This window comes from Mchenga conophoros, linkage group LG6, assembly GCF_057382185.1.
Source record: "Mchenga conophoros isolate Kocher_MC1m ecotype Shallow Benthic linkage group LG6, M_conophoros_male_GT1.1, whole genome shotgun sequence".
Taxonomy (NCBI): Eukaryota; Metazoa; Chordata; class Actinopteri; order Cichliformes; family Cichlidae; genus Mchenga; species Mchenga conophoros.
In genome coordinates this window covers 1,113,280-1,135,479 of record NC_140531.1, presented here as the reverse complement: position 1 = coordinate 1,135,479, position 22,200 = coordinate 1,113,280, and the positions used below count along the sequence as shown (strand labels likewise).

Sequence of the window (22,200 nt, the reverse complement as noted above, 5' to 3'; positions counted from 1 at the left end):
TGCCCAATTCGGCAGTAGAGGAGGAGGATGACCTGCTCTACTTCCTGAGCTAAAGCCACCACATGACCTCTTGGGACCACCAAAAAATATACCTTCCAACAGGGACGGCTCAGGCAGGCAGTATGGACCAAGCTGTCACTGCAGTTCTGAGGGACTAAATGGACCAGACCACATACTCCTGAAGCCCCGCCCACAGGATCCCCTGAGGGACGTGACTGAATGTCTCTCCCACCGAACACCTGCAGACTGATTGGACAAACTCCCTCAAATAACCTGAAGAGGATAACGAGCTAGTCCGGTTTTGACCAAGGTGGAAACCAGTAAATTGTTGTTTACTCATATTTCTTGACCTCCGCGCTGCGTTTGATTGTGTTACCATAATATTTAATAGGCTCAGTGTTTTGGCTGGTATCTCCAGCTCAGCACTAGACTGGTTTTCTTCTTATTTATCTGGAAGGACATTGTATTTGGGTGAGCAAGTTCTCCTTTTATACTGCATCTCTAAGCTGTGGGGCTCAAAAGGTTCAGTGTGGGGCCATTGTTGTTTTCCTTTAACGTCCTTTTCTAGTGTTTCTTGTTTCTGTGGCGCAGACAAATGTTTGAGCCTCAGCAGCTGGATAGGCTGTCCACACTAGTTCACTGTTTATCCCAGAATTGTGACCGCCTCTCCAATAATAAATATATATATTATCTTTAGTTCCAACAAGACTGAGGCTACATTATAGCTCCTGCTGATATGTATTCAAGAATCAGCTCCTCTGTGAAGACCCGTTTTCCTAATCTTGATGTCATGTTTAATTCTGAACGTTGGCTCACATGTATAGGGTCGATGTCACGCTCCTGTTTCTTTTCTACTCTAAACTGTGAGCTGTAGTGTTGTGCTCTGAACCAGAGGAAACCGTTCATGCGTCAGCGTGCCTAGACCACTGTAATGCTTTTTACCAGGATATGTGTATCGTCTCATTCATGCCTCCCAGTCATACAACATGCTGCACCTAGCAAGTTCACATTACCCTTTTATTAATTTTCAGGGGCTTTCAGTTGATTTTAGATTTTCAAATTCTCACACTTACATACAGACAAGCTCCAAAATACTTGCTGTCTGCGGTCTTTGCTCACAAGCTCAAAACCTAATAGTTTTTGCTCGTATAAGACTGAAGACTGGGCGGCACAGAGCGCTTGAGTCTGTTCCCGGCTCTGTTCAGTCAACTCTGTGGAGTCTTTCAAAACACAGTTCAAACCTTTTCTGTGTAATCCGGCTTTCTGCTGACGTCCTTTGGTTTGTTATTCAATTCAGTTTTATTTACACAGCGCCAAATCACAACAACAGTCGCCTCAAGGTGCTTTATACTGTAAGGTCGACCCTACAATAATACATACAGAGAAAAACCCAACAATCATATGACCCCCTATGAGCAAGCACTTTGGCAACAGTGGGAAGGAAAAACTCCCTTTTAACAGGAAGAAACCTCCAGCAGAACCAGGCTCAGGGAGGGGCGGGGCTTTTTTCATGGTTCTGTATTGCTATTAATTGTTTTGGAGTGATTGTACAGTACTTTGTGACTTTGATGTCTAAATAAACTTCACTATACTTGAGTTCGTATTCTTTTTTCACAGTTTTCACTGGTATCGTGTTGTGTATTGCATCAGACAGTTCCTATGTTTTCTTTGTGTGGGCAGAAGGATGAGGAGCCAGATGTGGTGCTGGTGAAGGTGGAGGAGGTGGAGCCAATGACGAGACCTCGGAACCGGCCGTGCCTCAGCATACAGGAGGGTGAGCAGACCCGTTCACTGTGAACTGTAGATCAGTTTAGGAAGTGTTCTGACTCCGACTACAGCAGCCTGATGACATCAAACGTGTCCCCTCGAGGGCTACTGTTGCTGTCATTTGGTGCTATATAAATAAAATAGAACTGAGTCGTCAGTCATCATATTGCATCATCTGATGTTTTGCCCTACATCAAGGATTCTCGCTCCAGAAAACCCTGTGAGAATGTTGAGTCCATTTAACCCTAGCTGGGTGAGAACTTGACTCTGAATCTGTCTGTGTCCAGGGTTGGTGGAGTCCAGTACAGACGACTGCAGAGGAGTGCTGTCCTTTGATGAAACCACACAGATGTCCACCAATCGGCTGTCCGACCTGCAGGACTCTGGGCGGGGCTTCTCAGAGGTCAGCTGTGGCCATTCTTCGCTGTGGACTAATAGGGGGGGCGGTTACAGTGAGAGCCTTCCAGGGCTGTCCTCACACTTCGCTCCACTCTCATACTTGCCTGGCACACTCACTGGAGGAGAGCCTGGCAGCTCTGGGAGGGGATCGGCTGCTGAGAACGCAACAGAGAGGGGATCAGCCGCTGAGAATTCTAGAAAGTTGCCCACTTATCCCTTTGAGCAGAAGCTTCCTGTTATTGATCTGTCAGATGAGTCCAGCCAAAGTCAGGTGTCAAGTCAGACGCAAGCAGGACACCTGTCAGTCCAGGGGTCTCAACAGTATCTGCACCCAGGTCCAAGTCAGGGCCCAAAAAATCCCACGAAGAGGGATTGTGTCTGTAGTTTCTGTGGGAAAAGGTTTCCTGCTCCAGCAAATTTGGAATCTCATATGAGAACCCATACTGGAGAAAAGCCATATGGCTGCACCATCTGTGGTAAAAAATTCTCCCAGTTGTGGAATTTGAAGATCCACAGGAACATCCACACAGGGGAGCGACCGTACCAGTGCTCGCTCTGCCCCGAAAAGTTTTCTGACCCCAGCAACCTGAAAAAACACCTAAAGAGACACCATCCACAAAACATGGCCATACAGTCAGGAACATCTTAGATGAAAGGGCTAACACACTGTTAATGAGTACTGTATTTTTCAGACCATTAGGCGCACTGGATTATATTATAATAATTATATACTCATTCTTCTTGCTTCTTCGACGTCCGTACCATTGATTCATTAATGCTGTATTCAATCACAGCTGCTCTATTCCCATGTTGTTGCAGTATATGAATGACTAACTTCGTATTGTGGATGGATTATCTCAGTTGTTCTCCTGGCTGAAGTTTGGTCCTTTTACAGCATCCTGCCATGCGACTGCATTTGTCTCTAACTATCAGGAACCCTCACATTAACTTTTATCGAGTGGAAAAAAGTTAACATTCATCCTCCAGCTTCACTGTTTATGCTATGCTAACATAGCTGTGTTGCTAGCAATCACGTAGCACATCATTATATACCAGCTAGCCCAACTTCAGTAACCCTACAAACATCACTGCTGTTTAGTTTTCTGTCCTCATTTATGTTGGAAGTGATAGCAGAGCTGTACGTTTGAATTTGTTTCAGAAATCTCTCAGTCAGAACATGGTATGTCATGTTTAGGTGGAAGCTAGCGAGCTAACTTCCTGCTAACTTCTAGCTTCATTAAATTTTAATAAATTCTGTTTTCATGGATGCCAGGATGTTAAACTTAATTGTTGCACCTGGTAAAGCAACAAAGCTGATGATTTTATTACAGATGAAAGAATTTAGACAGTTTTTAACTCTCAGTGATGCCGCAGTGTTCGTTTGACTTTGGGACCTGAAGTGGACGGAGTTTAGGACCCAGATTACTCTGCGAGGCTCCTGACTACGGTAGCCGTAATGCTCCAAGCGGTGCGCCTTCGTAGCTTACCAACGTCGTACTAAAACACTTTTGACAGATTTTCCAGCGCCGTGTAGCACATAAAGTCGGATCAGGTCAGTAAGCACAACCAGAATTCATACATAAGGCGCACCAGATTATAAGTCGCGCTGTCGAGTTTTGAGAAAATTAAAGGATTTTAAGTGCGCCTTATAGTGCAGAAAATACGGTAGCCTTATTTTAAAAATCGTGTCCTGGTGTGATTAGTGGGGATAGGTTAATTGATTAATCTAAATTGCCCATAGGTGTGAATCTGTGCGTGAATGTGAGTGCGAATGGTTGTCTGTCTCTGTGTGTTGGCCCTGCGACAGACTGGCGACCTGTCCAGGGTGTACCCCGCCTCTCGCCCTATGACAGCTGGGATAGGCTCCAGCACACACCACGACCCTGGAAAGGATAAGTGGAAGTGGATGGATGGATGGTGCCCTGAGGTTAAAATAGGCTTCAGGAAATGTAGCGTGTACCCTGGCTGTTAGTGGTGTAAATTGACTCGTTCTTAGGTAGTGATTCTCTATTCAAAGCACTTCTACTTTTTCTATGCTTAAGTGCTTTCTGTCAAACATTCACTCCAAGGGATGCATCAGAGAGCAAGTTGGGTTAGTCCTGTCCAAAGCACGTAGACTGGAGCAGCCTTCACATGATTGTGTCCTGCTCTACCTCCTGAGCTACAGACATCCTAAATAATATATTGCATTTAAGTGAGACACTCAGTAAGGGCATTTGTTGGGGTTTAGCATTGCTTTGCTTGGTTTGGCCTGTGGTCTCCAAAGTCAGACGTTTACCTTGAGTATATTAGCTTCACCTTTTGAAAACACAACACTTGTTTTGTTTCAGCTTTAGCATGCTAGCAGGTTATTAGGCCTCTAAAGATGCAGATCCAGTTTTTTATGTAACTCATGTTGTGTAAAGTCATGCTAAGTGTTGCTGTGTGTGCCCAAGGGCAGTTCCAGTCAAATCTATTCCATACTGTTGACAGGAAGTGAAAGCAGTAAGTGTTCATTCTCACAGCTCTAAAGCTCACCATGAGAACATTTGACTGAAAGTTTTTGATTCATTTTTTAACTGAAGCCTTTTGGTCATTAGAAAATGTGTGTGCTTTAGACCGGAGTGATAAGTGAGCCACTGTTCAACATTTACAATTTCAAAATAAAAGCAGAAATCTTTATTTTATGTATGTGTGTTTTATCCATGTAATAGATTGTTAGCCCATTCTGGTGTCATGAATACAAACTCTTAGGAAGCCCTTGTGAGTATTTCTTGAAGATTGGCACACATGTTTACTGGGACTGGTGGTCAGAGGTCAAGGTCACTGTGATCTGACAACACAGATTTTTGCAAGCACAAAAATTCATACACTAATTCTGTCAAATGTGTATCTTATGTTTAAAAGTAATAACTGAACTTTTCTGGCTGTTTGTCTGCATCATAATCCTATTTCACATTTGGTCTTATATTAAATTGTTGACCTTAATCTTTCTGCCACTTGGAGGTGACTGTTGTTGTCATTTGACACCATTTAAATAAAATAAAATTGAACCTCGTAAATTCATTTAGTCTTTACTTTTACAAAAGTCTGGACAAACATGGACACAAACTGCAGCCTTACTGGTTTCCAGTGGTGTGCAATAACCTGGCAGTTCTCCCGTTTCTACTGCTCTCTGCTTAGAAAACATTCAACTTTGAGCTATAACATTGCACATACCCATTAATTTATGTTAGATTACACGTAGTTTCATAGGTGTCGCGGTTGGTGGTTAACATGAAGAGGACCAGATGATGGAAAAAAACAACCACAACAGACTCGAGTCGTTTTCCAGAGCTCTGAATATATTTCTCTTACAAATACAAAGGTTCAAAACCATCTTAACATGAACACCCCAACTCTGCTCCCCACCACACACACACACACACACTCCAGCTACAAATAACATATACAGTGAAATGCTGCACTCATGTTAACACACCACACATACATCTGACTGAAGGAACAATGGGCTGGGAGGTCAGTTCCTTCATTAATATGCAAATTGTCATGACCATTGATCAACAACCACTGATCAATAACCATGAGTACCATCCACAGAGAGTTGGGGAATGGCTGCAATCACAGCATTGTAAGATGGTGACAGATGTACCCAATTAGGCCCCCTCCTCAATTCAGAGATGGTCTTTCCCTTATCATGGTGTAAATGGCCTTGTACTGATGTATAGCAACTTGAAATACTCCTAAAAATGGCACTACAGCATGTAAAAATATAAAGATAAGCTCTGGCTCTTGGTTCTATGATGGCGCTTAAAGGGTTAACTCATTGGTGTGTGTTATCTGGCTTCATGGACAGATAGAGCTGGGTGTCATCTGCATAGCAGTGTAAATGTATACTATGTCTTCTAATGATGCTGCCTAAGGGAAGCATGTATAATGTAAACAGAATTGGTCCTAGCACTGAACCCTGTGGAACTCCATAATTAACCTCAGTGTGTGAAGAGGACTCTCCATTTACATGCACAAACTGGAGTCTATTAGATAGCTATGATACAAACCACTGCAGCACAGTACCTGTAATACCTACAGCATGTTCTAATCGCTCTAATAGGATATTATGGTCGACAGTATCGAACGCTGCACTGAGGTCTAGCAGGACAAGCACAGAGATGAGTCCACTGTCAGAGGCCATAAGAAGATCATTTGTAACCTTCACTAAAGCTGTTTCTGTGCTGTGCTGAGCTCTGAAACCTGACTGAAACTCTTCAAATAAACCTCTGCAGATGATCTGTTAGCTGTTTGACAACTACTCTTTCAAGGATGTTTGATATGAAAGGAAGGTTAAAGATTGGCCTATAATTAGCTAAGACTGCTGGGTCTAGAGATGCTTTTTGAGTAAAGGTTTAACTACAGCTAGCTTGAAGGCCTGTGGTACATAGCCGATCATTAGAGATAGGTTGATCATATTTAAGATCGAAGCATTAATTAATGGCAGGACTTCTTTGAGCAGTTTTGTAGGAATGGGGTCTAAAAGACACGTTGATGGTTTGGAGGAAGTAATTATTGAAGTTAACTCAGAAAGATCAATTGGAGAAAAAGAGTCTAACTTAACATCAATGGTACTAAGAGTAGCTGTAGATAATATTACATCTGTGGGATGATTATTGGTCATTTTTTCTCTAATGATTAAAATTTAATTCAATTCAATTTTATTTATATAGTGGCAAATGACAACAACAGTCGCCTCAAGGCGCTTCATATTGTAAGGTAGACCCTACAGTAACACATACAGAGAAAAACCCAACAAGAAGAAGAAGAAACCTCCGGCAGAACCAGGCTCAGGGAGGGGCGGGGCCATCTGCTGCCACCGTTTGGGGTGAGAGAAGGAAGACGGGATAAAGACATGCTGTGGAAGAGAGACAGAGATTAATAACAGATATGATTCAGATATGAATCCCCGGCAGCCTACGTCTATTGCAGCATAACTAAGGGAGGATTCAGGGTCACCTGGTCCAGCCCTAACTATATGCTTTAGCAAAAAGGAAAGTTTGAAGCCTGATCTTAAAAGTAGAGATAGTGTCTGTCTCCTGAATCCAAACTGGAAGCTGGTTCCACAGAAGAGGGGCCTGAAAACTGAAGGCTCTGCCTCCCATTCTACTTTTAAATACTCTAGGAAGAAGTTCTTGTGGACTTCTTCCTAGACTTTTATTTGTGAAGTTCATGAAGTCATTACTAGTTAACGTTAAAGGGATGGTTGGCTCAACAGAGCTCTGACTGTTTGTCAGCCTGGCTACAGAGCTGAAGAGAAACCTGGGGTTGTTCTTATTTTCTTCAATCAGTGATGAATAGTAAGATGTTCTGGCTTTGCGGAGGGCTTTCTTATAAATCTCTGTTGGAGTAGCTTTCAGATAGCTGCTCTGCTCTATGTTGGTACAGGGCATTGAAGATGATAACAGTGGGTGGATTATATTCTTAAACTTAGTTACAGCGCTTTCAGAAAGACATCTACTTTGATAAAGTCTACTCTCCACCGCTGTGTAATCAATTATTGTAAATGTAAATGTTATCAGGAAATGATCAGACAGCAGAGGGTTTTCAGGAAACACTGTTAAATGTTCAGTTTCTATGCCATATGTTAAAACAAGATCTAGAGTGTGATTAAAGTGGTGGATGGGTTCTTTTACAGTTTGACAGAAGCCAATTGAGTCTAATAAATATTTTCACTCAGACAGTGAGAAATATTATAATTCTGATCATTTATCAGTACATGTTCATATTTTTGTATCTATGTATAAAAACAAAGCTGACGCTGTGAGACTTCAGAGGTGTGAACATCACAGCAGATGTCTTTGTGTCAAAGTAACTGAGGATAAAACATGAAGGAGATTTTCCTGGCCGGGCTTTTATAGCAGATAACCTTAAAAATATTCTGCAGTAGATCAAAAACTAAAGAAAACCATCAATCAACATATAAACACAGTGTTGGTCAAGTTACTTGAAAAAAGTAATCAGTAACTAATTACAGATTACTTCCCCCAAAAAGTTATCCCATTACTTTACTGATTACTTATTTTCAAAAGTAATTAATTACTTAGTTACTTAGTTACTTTTTAAAAACACGATTTACAACCTGAAGAGGTGATAAAGCGATAGATCTTTCAGCCCAATTCTACTTTTTCTGCATAATCCATCATACAAAATGTAATCAAATGGAAAAGTCTCTTTTTAAAACTTGTTTTATTAGTTTTAATCTTTTAACTTTATGCATCAAGCAAAAATTTAATTATATGCAACATTCTCTGACTGGAAGAAATTAGTTTAACATTTAAACCTATTTTCTGCACATTCCAGCACATAAGATAAAATATTTTGTGTGTTTACACTCAGTCTTTCAAATAGATGCAAGTAAAACACAGCAGAAAATAAATAAAGTCAAAGACTCAGCGGTCCTTTTGCTCTATTTTCACCTGTAAAGCAGGAGTGGGGCAGGCGGAGGTTTACCCTGGTGCAGGTGTGCCGCGGTCAGTGGAAGAATCCGCGAGTTTCTCTGTGAGTTTCCCATTACGTCGTAGCTACTCGGTGCTTGCTTGGAGGTTTAGGGTTTTTTTGCTGTAAAAATACGTTTTCTTCCCACGCACAGCGGACACTAATGTTTTTGTCACTTTTTATGGAATCAAACTCAAAGTAAGGTCAGTACTTCCACGCTTTAAACGCTGCACGCTCATACTCTCTCCCACAATCGATATATGATCCATTGTTGATCTGCACACAGCTGTTGTTACGAACGGCGCACTCGCTTACGTCACTGTCATGAGACATTCTCACAAAAAAATCACGGTTTTAGTAACGCAGTAATGCAGCGTTCCTACGGGAAAGTAACGGTAATCTAATTACCGTTTTTGCAATAGTAATCCCTTACTTTACTCGTTACTTGAAAAAAGTAATCGGATTACAGTAACGCGTTACTGCCCATCTCTGTATAAACATCACCTGATGCTGCTGAAGTGAAGCAGAGCAAAGTTATAGAGGTTTGATTACAGACACAGCTGAGTGTAAAGTTTCTATTTCTTCGATCTTAAACTGCAGAAATGAGGTTTTGTTGTCAGATGTCATTGTTGAGAAAAAAACAGGTGCCAACAGCACTGAATAGAACTGTAGACTGATGCCTAATAAGCAGAGAGTAATGCAGAAAACAGATTTGAGACGGGAAACTGTTCTTGAAGTACAGAGAGAGAGAGCTGTGCAGGAAGTGTGATTTTATCGTGGTGGAAGCAAAACAGCAAAGGTCAGAGATGACGATGCTTATCAAACATGAAGTGTAGTTTGGATCTCCTTTTGCTGCGGGTTCAGTCAGTTTTAGTCGGAGTTACTCAACCTGCAGCATCAGAATCTGTGAAATTTTCAGCCCTGACAGCTTGTCCGTGTACGTTCTGCCGGGTGAACGATCCACGGTGAATGAAATCCATGTACCTGCTCTCATTTCCTGTTTTAGCTGTTCGGCGGTTGTTCAAATAGTTTTGTGAGCTTTAAGCTGAGATTCTGGCATTTCTGGAAAAATACATTTATATTTAAAAATCGGTTCAGGATTTATTGAATTGATGTCGCTTTATTCAAACTAAAATCGATTTTTTAACCCGCCCCTACTAATAACAGATTAAATGCCATGTTGAGGCTGTCATTTTTAGCATCTACATGGATGTTAAAATCACCCACAATAATTATTTTATCTGAGCTGAGCACTAAATCAGATAAAAACTTTGAAAAATCAGACAGAAACTCTGTGAGGCCCAGGTTGTCACGTCTGAAGGTGAAGCAGACGGCGTGGAGTGAGACCCAAAAACATGATGGAGGCAGAGTGAGGTGGTGAACGAAACACAAGCCGTTATTTGGCTGAGCAAAAGTACAAACAAAAGCAAAGAGAGAGAAACTAACAAACACCTAAACTGGGGTAAGCTAAACATTACACACTACCTGAAACATCGAACTAGAACCTGGGATTCTGAGATCTGATTTTCACCCAGGTGTCATCCACATACCTGAACCAAGGACTCGGTGGTGTTCCAGTAACATCTGATGGGAAAACACTGTGAGTCAGGCCTTCATAGTGGAAGTGCTTCAAGGAAACCAGTACTGATGGTGAGAAATGGAGAGAACAACGTACTGGACAAGTTGAAATCGATAATTATGATGACTCCAAATGTGATGTTTGATTGAAGCCGTCATGTCTTTGTGAGGCAGAAATAAGGTGGACACACAAAATCTCCCCTGTTCTAAGCATGGAGCAGAGGCTGTAATGGTTCTTGGGGATTGGCACTGTTGCCCAGTTAATTATAGTCCCAGTAACCACCCTCTGCAAACACATCGCTGATGTCTTCACAGCATCATCAGCCTCACCCTATCCCAGCATCGCCCTGCATCTCCTCCTTCACTACATCCATGAACCTCCTCTGAGGTCTTCCTCTTTCCCGCTCCATCTTCATCATCCTATGTCCAGTACATCCACCCTCCCTGCTCTGCACATGTGCGAACCATCCCAGCCTCTAGTCCTGTCCATCCCGCTCACTCGCAGTGAACACCTGAGCATCTTCAGCTCTGCGTCCTGTCTTTGTGTCAGTGCCACCGTCTCCACATCATACATCACAGCAGCTCTCACTGCCATCTTCTAAAACCTTCCCGTTCACTCTCGCAGCTATCCTTCTGACACTCTTCTCCACCCACTCCACCCTGCCTGCAGCTCTCTCTGGATGGTCCCAGGTATTTAAACTCATCCTCCTTCACTGTCTCTGCTCCTTACATGTTCACCTTTCCTCTGGTCTCATTCACACACGTTTCTGCTGACTTTCATTCCTCTACTCTCCAGGCTCTCCTCCACCCGCTCCCTCATCTGCAAACATCACAGTCCACAGAGACTCCTGCCTGACCTCATCAGCCTGTCCATCAGCGCTGCAGGTCCCTGATGTAATCCCACCCCCAGCTCAAGCCCACCTGTAGCTCCTCCCACACACAGTACCACAGTTCAGGCCGTCTCTCCCTTTATACTCATAGACCTCACACCTCCACACTCCTGCTGTTCCCTCTGACTTGCTGCCTGTCTTCACACTTTCATCTCCGTCTTCATGTTTGATGTGGTGAAGGTTTTAAGCTGGATGACCTTCCTGACACAACCCTTCTCACTTGTTCAGGCTTCGGTGTGCCTCCACCCACACGTATCAATGATTTACACTGTAAACCAGTAAAGGAAATCTAAAAACTGTGGTTTTTATTATCAACCATATCTTGACTTGTTTGTGTTTGGACACAGACAGAAATATCACCCTCACCATAAACCTTCAGCCCCTGTTCTGTGTGCTGTAGTTGGTTCAGATGGTTTACAGTGACCTACAGTCAAACAAACAGAACTGCATGCAAACATACTAGTTTACTCAAAACACTGCAATACTCTGAACTCCAAAAGTAAATGGATTTTGCAGTTTTCAGTCATCTTTGGTCCTGTCCTGTACAGGACAGCTTTCATCTGTGTTTGTTATGCGACTGAACTCTGACCTGTGAATCATTCAGGCATGAACCAGGGTTACATCTACACACAATAGTCAACCAATTGTAAAGGGAGGCTGTCACTAAAACCAAACAAATGTCAAAGATGACAGTTTCACAGGCGTAATATATTTTTGTTGTGTCAAGAAAATTCTCAAAGATCTTTTAGCCAGTAATTTTGCAAAGTGTGGATGACGAGAGAGGAAGTTCCAAACCTAAAAAACTGCAGCAGATCAACAGTATCTGAAAGCCATGTCAGTAAGACATGGGACCTGAGAGATGCATCTGGACCTGCACCTGACCAATGACTGGTCACTAAAGCCTCACCAGAAAAGGTTTCAGTGGCTGTAAAGAAGCCAGAGAAAAGGATCAAGTGTGAACATTAAACAGGAACTGGACTGAAAATCAGTCAAACAGGTCTGATGAAGTGATGACTTTTACATGCTACTTAAACCTCTAAGATCAAATGGATGTCACTATGGAGCAGGTCAGGACAGAGGTACAACAGTGAGGGTCTACAGCCATCTGTAAAACACGGTAGGGCTTCTGGCGTGGTATGGCTACATTTCAACCACTGGTGTTGGGATCTTGTCAAATTGGTGTAATTATAAAGACAGAAAAGTACCATAAAATTCAGACCAACCATGCAGTTGCATCTGAAGAGCATCTGATGGACAGTAGCTTCATTTTTCAGCATGGCAGTGATCCCAAATATGTGAAGTAAAAGCATATCTGGATAGAAAAACACAACGCTGTCAGTCGTGGATGGACCTCCCCATAGCCCAGACCTCAACATCACTGAAGCAGTTTGGGATAGTCTTTTACAGAACAAAAGGCAGAAACATCCAAAGAAGAGCTGTGGATGTCCTTCAAGAAGCCTGGAGAACTTTTCCTAAAGACTACTTATAGAAATGACAGAAAAAGAGGAACATAAATGTGCTCATACCAAATATTGTACTAAATACTTCAGCATCATCAGACTTGTACAAACTGTGCTAAACTGGGAAAATCGAAATAGGTGCAGCAATTTTCAATAAATTTAGCACTGTTAAAGTGCTGAACTAGTGCCATGTTATCGTAAACACAAGTTAAATTGAATTGCAGTATTTTCTAGATATTTCCCACCAGGACCTGTAATGGAAAGTTTCCAGGACTCACTGTAATCAAATGGCAAAACCCCCTGACTCCTTTTAAAAGGAAGAAGCAGCTACATTTTCCTGAAGTCTATGTCTGAGAATCTCCCTTTGTCTGAGGAAGAAACGTCTACCAGGTCCTTGGTTCCAACCTGGACCAGAGCAGGGCTCCCTATGCTCTAGGTGCTCCAACATCTCCCCCATCAGAAACATTCCAGCTTAATCCTCTGGTCAGTGTACCATTGACCACAGAGCTGGCTGATAGCTGGACTCCGCTGTCACTGCGTTATGGTTTATGATATAGATATAGAAATGAATTTTCCTGTAGGGATCTTCATGACCTCATCTTTTTTTCTCTAACCAAAGCAGTCCAGTGTAACACTGAGTGAAAAATAAAAGTGTTGTGCTGTCTGTGGCATCGTCATCATACACAGACGGCACTTTCGCTCTAATTAGAGGACACGCGACTCAGCCTATACCTTCTGACTACTAAAGTAACCACACTGTGACTGTTGTGGCAGCTCTTCTGTCAGTGGAGCACGTACACAGATTAGTTTGTGGCTTCTGTTACATTTTCTGTTACATTTGTACAGAAACTATAATTCTCTGTACATTCTCTTAAGAAAAGGATGAGCAAACTTCTGTTAGTTTCAAACTTTCAACCCAGTCCTGTAAGCCTGTGTCATGAAGCTTGGTCCTTCTTCTGCTCTCCTTCCAGGTTGCAGTACCTCAAAGGACCCCTGCAGAATCAGAAGATATCAGCAGCATTGTGGCGGCCCAGCTGAGGGTACCAGACACCAACATGCCAGCCAACCCAACCAAGCAGCAGCAGCGATGCAGCAACAACCCCACGAGCTGTGACTACTCTCTCTTTGAACTGGAAACCTTCTTCACCCGCTGGGCCCCTGATAGTGACCCTGTGTCAGCTCCTGGTGGCTCTTCATGTGCATTTGTTCCTAACAAGTCAACTGAACGTGACCAGGATAGAGTTGTTATCATAGACACTCGTCGACAGCCTTGGCAAGTGCTCGATCCACCACAGACCTCGACGTCCTCGGCGTTGAAGCCGAGCGGAGGGCAGAGTTTCTCCTCTGCAGGCCGGCTGTCTGCATCACAGGGTAACACTTTGTCTGCTTTCCTCAGTACGGCCTCTTAATGCTGTTGTTTTGCCCTGCCTGTGTACACCTTCAGATATTTGGATCACTTTATTGATGTTCCATCAATGTACTTAAAACCAGTAGTGTGTGCTGTCAAAGCTTCCACTGGTGCCACGTCGGAGTGGTCATCAAAGTGATAGCAGACAGGTCGACAGCAGACGGGTGATTGTGTGCTGGACTCATTCTTGAGCCACACAACTGCACTCACATTTAACTAATAATAATCTGTATGAACAGTTCCAGTCCCGCAGCACTGAAAGAGCGCTTATAAAATTAACCAATGATCTTCTTATGGCAGCTGACTCTGGTTTACTTTCCATTCTTATTCTCCTCGATCTGAGCGCTGCTTTCGACACTATTTCTCACTCTATACTTCTCAGTAGGTTGGCCTCCATCGGTCTCTCCCATACTCCACTAGCCTGGTTTAAATCGTACCTGTCTGATCACACTCAGTTCATTCAACTCAAATCCTTCAGTTCTCAGCCCTTCCCTCTGACCACTGGCGTGCCCCAGGGATCTGTCCTGGGCCCCTTCTTTTCATTATCTACCTTCTTCCACTTGGACATAAATATAATATCCAGTTTCACTGTTATGCCGATGACACCCAGCTGTATCTGTCCACTAAACCTGATGCTGCTCTTCCCCCATCCTCCCTCACCCTCTGCTTAGCTGAACTAAATTCATGGTTCTCTTCTTATTTTCTTAAACTCAACAGTAACAAATCCGAGCTCCTCTTGGTCGGCTCTAAATCTACATTATCCAGAACCAACAGTTTCTCTGTTACTATCAATAACTCGCTGGTCTTCGTTTCTTCCTCTGTGAAAAGCTTGGGTCTCTTCCTCGACAGTACTCTATCTTTCAATTCAAACATTAATAATGTCACTTGGTCTGCATATTTTCAATTGCGCAACATTATTTGTCTCCGTCCTTTTCTCACCCCACATGCCGCTGCCATTCTTGTCCACAGCCTTGTTACTTCCAGGATCGATTACTGTAATTCACTTCTTTATGGTCTTACTCAGAAATCCGTCCACAAGCTTCAACGCGTCCAGAACTCTGCTGCCCGTATCATCACCAGGACCTCTTCTGTCCACCACATCACTCCTGTCCTGCAGCAGCTTTACTGACTCCTGGTCAAATATCGTATCAATTTCAAAATACTCTTGTACACATTTAAGACTATTCATCATCTCTCCTGATCTGGTTCAGATCACCGCCCCATCTCGGTGTCTCAGATCTTCTTCTTCTCTTTCTCTCTCCGTCCCCTCCCCCTGTTTTGCCACCATGGGGAGCAGGGCTTTCAGCTGCTCCACTCTGGAATTCCTGACCTCCTGATTTAAGAAATATCACCTCCTTCTCTCTCTTTAGGTCCCAACTCAAAACTCGTTCAAAACAGCTTATCCCACATAACCTCTCCACTCTGCTATTTTAAATTTGTTTTATGTCTTATGCTTTTATGATTGTGTAAACTGCTGGCTTTTATGTTGCTTTTGTTATTCTGCTGTGTGCAGTGTCCTTGAGTGTTCTGAAAGGCGCTTTCAAATAAAATGTATTATTATTATTGTTAGTTAAGCTTTCCTTTACACACTGAGGTCATTGTGGCAGCTGTTATTGCTGAAGCCTGACAAAAAGATACTGGTGATGAAAAGTCTCTATTGTACTATTGCATGCTTTAGGGTCTGAAGATGCTAATGTCACAGTCTGTGGACCAGCAGAGTGAGTGCAGTGAGTAGGACGCTGAGTTTAACAAATCAGAGTCAGAAAGGGTTTTATTGCCAAATGTTGAGCAGGTTTACAACATTAGGAAAATTGCTGCGGTGCTTCAGTGCAAACATACTGTCAGATAACGCTTAAATAAACAGTAGATAGATATACACATGAGTGCAGGTGGTGATCAGTGCCAAACATGGAATGATGCAGTGACACAGCGTAGGGTCATGTGTTAGGGATGGGAACAGTCATATGGTTATTGTTCATGTGTCCAACAGCAGAGGGGAAGAAACTGTTCTTATGGCGAGAGGTTCTGGTGCGAATGGACCGGAGCCTCCTGCCTGAGGGGAGCAGGTCAAACAGACTGTGTCCAGGGTGAGAAGGGTCAGCTGAGATCCGAGCTGCACGCCGCAGTGTCCTGGAGGTGTACAGGTCCTGCAGAGATGGGAGTCTGCAGCCAATCACCTTCTCAGCAGAGCGCACAACACGCTGCAGTCTCTGTTTGTCCCTGATAGTGGCTCCAGCGTACCACACGGTGATGGAGGAGGAGAGGATGGACAGCCGTTTAGTCGCAACATGAAGTTCAAACTGAGGGATCAACAACCTTTGTGTGCGTGCGCACACTTGTTTTAGCTGCTCTCGTTGTTGATTTGCGTGTTTCTGCCGTATGAATTTGTTGTTTTTCCTTGTATGTTTTTACTGGTGCAGCCATTGGTGCTTTTATTTTTAATATATATTTATATTTACTTGTATTACACAGAAATACCATTAAGAGAAATGAGTAAATACACGAACAAGACGAGCCTATAGAGAATTAATAGCGCTCATCTTGGAAAAGCAACCATCACATATAACTGCCTGGCTCCGAGTTTAGTGACAGCTGATTCCTTGTTTTCTCTGGTTCCTCAGGGACTTCTGCACCCACGTCTTTGAGAATGCAGGATCCAGGATCTTCCCAGCCTTCCTGGAGGAGAACACCAGCACAGGCTCAAGTGCAGCAGCTTCAAAATGGCAACACTTACTCTCAACAGGAAAGCACCGTCCCTCCCTCACGAATCACACCGTCCTCCAGCACAGGTGCTGTTAGTAAAACAGGTAAAACCAAGACAGCTGGGGCTCCACAGTCCTCTCTATCAGTCCGGGGAGCTGTAGCACCGCTGGCCAGCACTGAGGTGGCCATCGCCCCACAGCATCGGACAACTCTCCTCACTAACCTTAATAAAAATCGTGCCGCATGCACTTTGCCCACAGAGCGCCGCAGGAAGAGTTACGTATGTGGAGCCTGCGGAAAAGCTTTCTCTGGCCTGTCCAATCTAGAGGTCCACAAGAGAGTGCACACAGGCGAGAAGCCTTTCCGCTGTGACACTTGTGGGAAGCACTTCTCTGAGGCTGGAAACCTGAAAAAGCACCAAAGGGTTCACACGGGGGAGAAACCCTTCAGCTGCAACCAGTGTGGGAAGAGGTTTGCTTGGATCTGCAACTTGAGGACACACCAGCAGTCTGCCACAGGCTGCGGAGCACAAGCCGGGGCAGGGCTGTAACTGCTGATGCTGTTATTATTGATTCAAAGGGTAGTATAACTCAGCCCAGTGACAGTTTTTTGTGTCCCTGGTTATAGTCGACCCAGTTTAGCTCTTTCTCTGTGTTCCTGTGGGCGTTTTGAAACTTTTCCTTTGTCTCCTGGGTCCTCGGAGAGCCTCTCCATGGATGCATGGCACAACCTAAAGAGAGTGCCAGCTCTCCAGGACGTATACACTTAAAGAAAAGAAGAGAAACTGGAAGAGCTTCACTGAACAGAGGGGGTGGCTCACGACAACAGCTATCAGTGGCCTAAAATGCAGGGATTTCAACCCCCAGTCATACCCTGGCTCCTGTGACTGTAATAATGCCTTGGCTCATGTCCATTAATGACCCATATGATTACAGTAAAAGGCTCTCAGGACCACCGCTGAGGTGACAACCTACATCTTTAACATCATCTTTACCAACCAAAGATTTCCACTTTCCAAGCCTGCGGAGACATTTTGCTAAATATTGTATTTTTGAGCCTGTATATAAACATGTGACCCAGTGAGTGTTACAGGAAATCCAAACTAAACTCAAACTCTCGTTTTTCACTCACTAAAGGTGTATGCTGGACAATTATTTCACCTCAAAAAAGAAAAGTACGCAGAGTCGATTACATGACATTCATCACCATGATGAGTAGTTGGAAACGTTTGACCACGATGTGTATTTGACCACAGTGGGAACACAATCAGACTGAATTAAAGAGCATATAAAGTCTCCTGTGACCAACCTCATCAGATCTAATGTGGTGCTTTCAGCTCTTTTCATTCTTTCCTGTGTGATAGTTGCCCTCTCTCTCTCTCTCTTATTCTGTGGTGAAATCTTCCACTTTCACAGAGTTAATAAATAAATTGGATGTGTAGGCAGAATTCATCTAGAGGGGTGCCGCGTTAAACTCTTCATCCACGGAAGCCTGAAGTCTGTGCTGTAAAGAAGAACACAAAACAATATTTATCAGTGCTAGGACCAATTCTGTTTACATTATACATGCTTCCCTTAGGCAGCATCATTAGAAGACATAGCATACATTTACACTGCTATGCCGATGACACCCAGCTCTATCTGTCCATGAAGCCAGATAACACACACCAATGAGTTAAACTGCAGGAATGTCTTAAAGACATAAAGACCTGGATGGCTGCTAACTTTCTGCTTCTTAATTCAGATCAAACTGAGGTTATTGTACTCGGCCCTGAAAATCTTAGAAATATGGTATCTAAGCAGATTCTTCCTCTGGATGGCATTACCTTGGCCTCCAGTAACACTGTGAGGAACCTTGGAGTCATGTTTGACCAGGACATGTCCTTCAACGCACATATTAAACAAATATGTAAGACTGCTTTCTTCCATTTGTGCAACATCTCTAAAGTTAGAAATATCCTGTCTCAGAGTGACGCTGAAAAACTAGTTCATGCATTTATTACTTCCAGGCTGGACGACTGTAATTCATTATTATCAGGATGTCCTAAAAACTCACTGAAAAGCCTTCAGCTGATCCAAAATGCTGCAGCAAGAGTCCTGACAGGGACTAGAAAGAGAGAGCAGATTTCTCCTGTTTTGGCTTCCCTTCATTGGCTTCCTGTAAAATCCAGAATTCAAAATCCTGCTCCTCACATACAAGGTCTTAAATAATCAGGCCCCATCTTATCTTAATGACCTTGTAGTACCATATCACCCTATTAGAGCACTTTGCTCTCGCTCTGCAGGCCTACTTGTTGTTCCTAGAGTATTTAAAAGTAGAATGGGAGGCAGAGCCTTCAGTTTTCAGGCCCCTCTTCTGTGGAACCAGCTTCCAGTTTGGATTCAGGAGACAGACACTATCTCTACTTTTAAGATTAGGCTTAAAACTTTCCTTTTTGCTAAAGCATATAGTTAGGGCTGGACCAGGTGACCCTGAATCCTCCCTTAGTTATGCTGCAATAGACGTAGGCTGCCGGGGATTCCCATGATGCATTGAGTTTTTCCTTTCCAGTCACCTTTCTCACTCACTATGTGTTAACAGACCTCTCTGCATTGAATCATATCTGTTATTAACGTCTGTCTCTCTTCCACAGCATGTCTTCCTTCTCTCACCCCAACCAATCACAGCAGATGGCCCCGCCCCTCCCTGAGCCTGGTTCTGTTGGAGGTTTCTTCCTGATAAAATGGAGTTTTTCCTTCCCACTGTCGCCAAAGTGCTGCTCATAGGGGGTCATATGATTGTTGGGTTTTCTCTGTATCTATGAAGCGCCTTGAGGCGACTTTTGTTGTGATTTGGCGCTATATAAATAAAATTGAATTGAATCCTAACTCATCCGCATATTGAAGTTCCACAGTAACTGCATTATTTGTTTTTTGTCTTAGTGTATTGCATTGCTAGATATTTGTTAAAGACAATACTATATACTGTACGATCCATGTGTATCCATGTGTCACGGTGAGGACTCAAAGATAAGACTCTGAGCTAAAGTCAGTTAAATAAGTTTTATTGGCGAAAGAACTTCAACGCTGACGGGATCACAGGAGCTCTGAGAGGGAGAGAGGGAGTGACTTGTGATGGCGGGTGAGTGTGTGTGTGTGTGGGGGGGGGGGGGGGGGGAGACTGCTGGCAGGTGGAGGAGGTAGTGAGTGGACAGGTGGGAACTGAAGCAGTTCAAAGAGTGCCGGTAAGTGTTCTTCCAATCTTCCAAACAGGAAAGGTCCAAAGTGGCCTCCAGGTGGGATAACTGCTGGGACGCCAACAATGTTCCCTCTAATGTTTCATGTGTCTGAGCGAACGCACAAACTCCCTGAGCGTCCCTTGGATCACTGTGAGCAACAGCAGACGTGCGCACTGTGGTCACGCCAGCATCCAATCCATCCAAATTACATGTTTATTAAAATAATCAAATTACAGCGTTTACATTTATGTTAGACGACTCTTAATTACCTGCTTTTGCCCACTTACAATGAAAATTAAAAAAATCTTGTTCATGACCTGTGCAGCATGTTAACACTATTGGAAGGAAAAATAACTTCAACTCCAATTTTGAAAACACAACTTTCTTTTCTTTTATATATATATAAAGCTCTGACTGTATTATGAGTCTGTGGTCTGGGAGAGAGTCTGTAACTCTGTCTGCAAGTACAGTAAATAATGACCAGTGTTGGGCAATTAATTATATACTTACTTCTTCAAAAAAGTAACTGAGTTATGCAAACAACAAAGTTTTTTGCAGCTGTTTACCTAAAAATGCAGCCAAGGCGTTTTTAAATAAGCATTTCAAACTATTTACAGAACAATCAGCTGTTCTGCATCAGAGAGACCGTGCTAGCAGTGCACAATTGTGCACGCGCGCAGCTTAGAGGGAACGTTGCACGTCAACACCGACATTTTCTTTTTTTTTTTTTTTTGTGTCCCGTTTGGATCTTTAGCCGTCAGAATTGTTGTCTTAAGGCCAAGAAAGATGCCAAGCGGATTTATTTTACCAAGTGGATCATCAGGGCCTTGCCATATTGGTCCATTTGATTGACCTTTATTATAATTATGTATTTATTTTATTTTCAGTTCCTACAAACAGGACAGACATGACTGGGGGATAGGACAGGGAGAAAGAATGAAAGAAAGAGAGGGAGAGAGAGAAAGAAAACCAAAGGGGAGAAGAGACGGTGAGAAGGGGGGGAAGAGAGAAAAAAACAAACAAAAAAAACCAAAAAACAAACAAAAAAAACAAAACAAAACTCCTGGGTCACCCGTATGGAGAAAAAAAACAGAAGAGAAAGCAAACAACAAAGAGCAACATAATAAAAAAAACGGCACCATCACAATAAACTAGCTAGCAGTAGATATCAGTAGATACTAAATATTAAACGATATTGTGCAGCACGCAAGATAGACAGCGCACAATGTGCTTTGAGGCAGCAGCCAAGAAAGCTGTAGTCTGTGTCTGTGAACACCCGTGTGTACACCTGTGTGCACACCTGTGTGGATCAGCATGCTTGCATTCCAAAGGTTTCTCCATGTAACGATCTGCTAGGGAGTGTGGGGGGGCCACAGCCCCGTCCTCCAGGGTATGAAGCAGGTATGGAGGAGATCAAAACTCCAGACATCCAGAGGCCCCCAGAACACAAGAGACCAAGGAAGACCAACAGAGGGGCAGCCGCGCCACTGTCCCAGAAAGAGCTGAGGAGAGTCCCAGATGAGGGCTCACTAAGCAGCCGCGGAGCAGAAGCCAGGGGGAGTTGCAGTGACGCGCCCGTGAGCTCCGCCGGCAGCCAGCTGTGCCTGAGTGACCGAGCCCCAGGCCGAGAGGCCGGGGGCACCCCACCTCCGAAGTGGCCCGAGCGAGCCCCAGGCTCCAGGCCCTGGGGGTGGGCGTCCGGGTACACACCGGACGCCCACCCCCAGACACAAAGAACCACCAACGCACCGACAACTGAGGGAGTCCGCCACTGGCAGGGGAAGTGGTGGTGGGTGGAGATAGGCCTCCAAACCTTGGAGGGCCTGAGATGTCCCCAGAGAGGTGGCGTCTGATACCCAACCTGACATATAGACACAGACATACAGGCACACACAGACACAAACATCCATTCCCACCCTCATGCTCTCATATGCACTTACTCCACACTCAACCAACGTGGAGACAGACATAGAGAGACGCTGTACACACGATCACACTCCCCAAGCGTACTCTACAAACCGGGTCTAGGTACCCTTGCCCCTGCAGGGGGGAACTGCACCCAGACCCAGGTGGTGTTACCCTTTTCCCTGCGGTGGGGAGAGGCAGACCGCCCCGACTCCGCAGCAGCAGGGAGGCCCCACACTCCAGACCGCAGTCGGACGGCCAACTCCTCCTAGCCCCCCCCCGCTCCAGCAGGCAGCTGGAGATGGGGAGGGAAGGAAGCGAGGGGCAGGTGACCCCTCCCTGGGGCCAGCTCCCCCGCTGACCCCAGTAGGCACTCCCATACTCCGCGACCCGCCAGGGAAAGGGGGC

General features: G+C 44.1%; 1 protein-coding gene across 1 annotated transcript in view; it reads left to right on the top strand.

Moving 5' to 3' along the window:
- Positions 1-17,982, top strand: part of LOC146571804 (uncharacterized) — a 29,286-nt gene extending 11,304 nt beyond the window's left edge. Inside the window, exons 5-8 of the mRNA XM_085275768.1 lie at positions 1,681-1,774; positions 2,055-2,170; positions 13,531-13,930; positions 16,589-17,982. Coding sequence (XP_085131894.1) covers positions 1,681-1,774; positions 2,055-2,170; positions 13,531-13,930; positions 16,589-17,220 — 1,242 coding nt within the window. The 3' untranslated portion in view covers positions 17,221-17,982. The remainder of the gene's footprint in view (positions 1-1,680; positions 1,775-2,054; positions 2,171-13,530; positions 13,931-16,588) is intronic.
- The last annotated feature ends 4,218 nt before the right edge of the window (positions 17,983-22,200 follow it).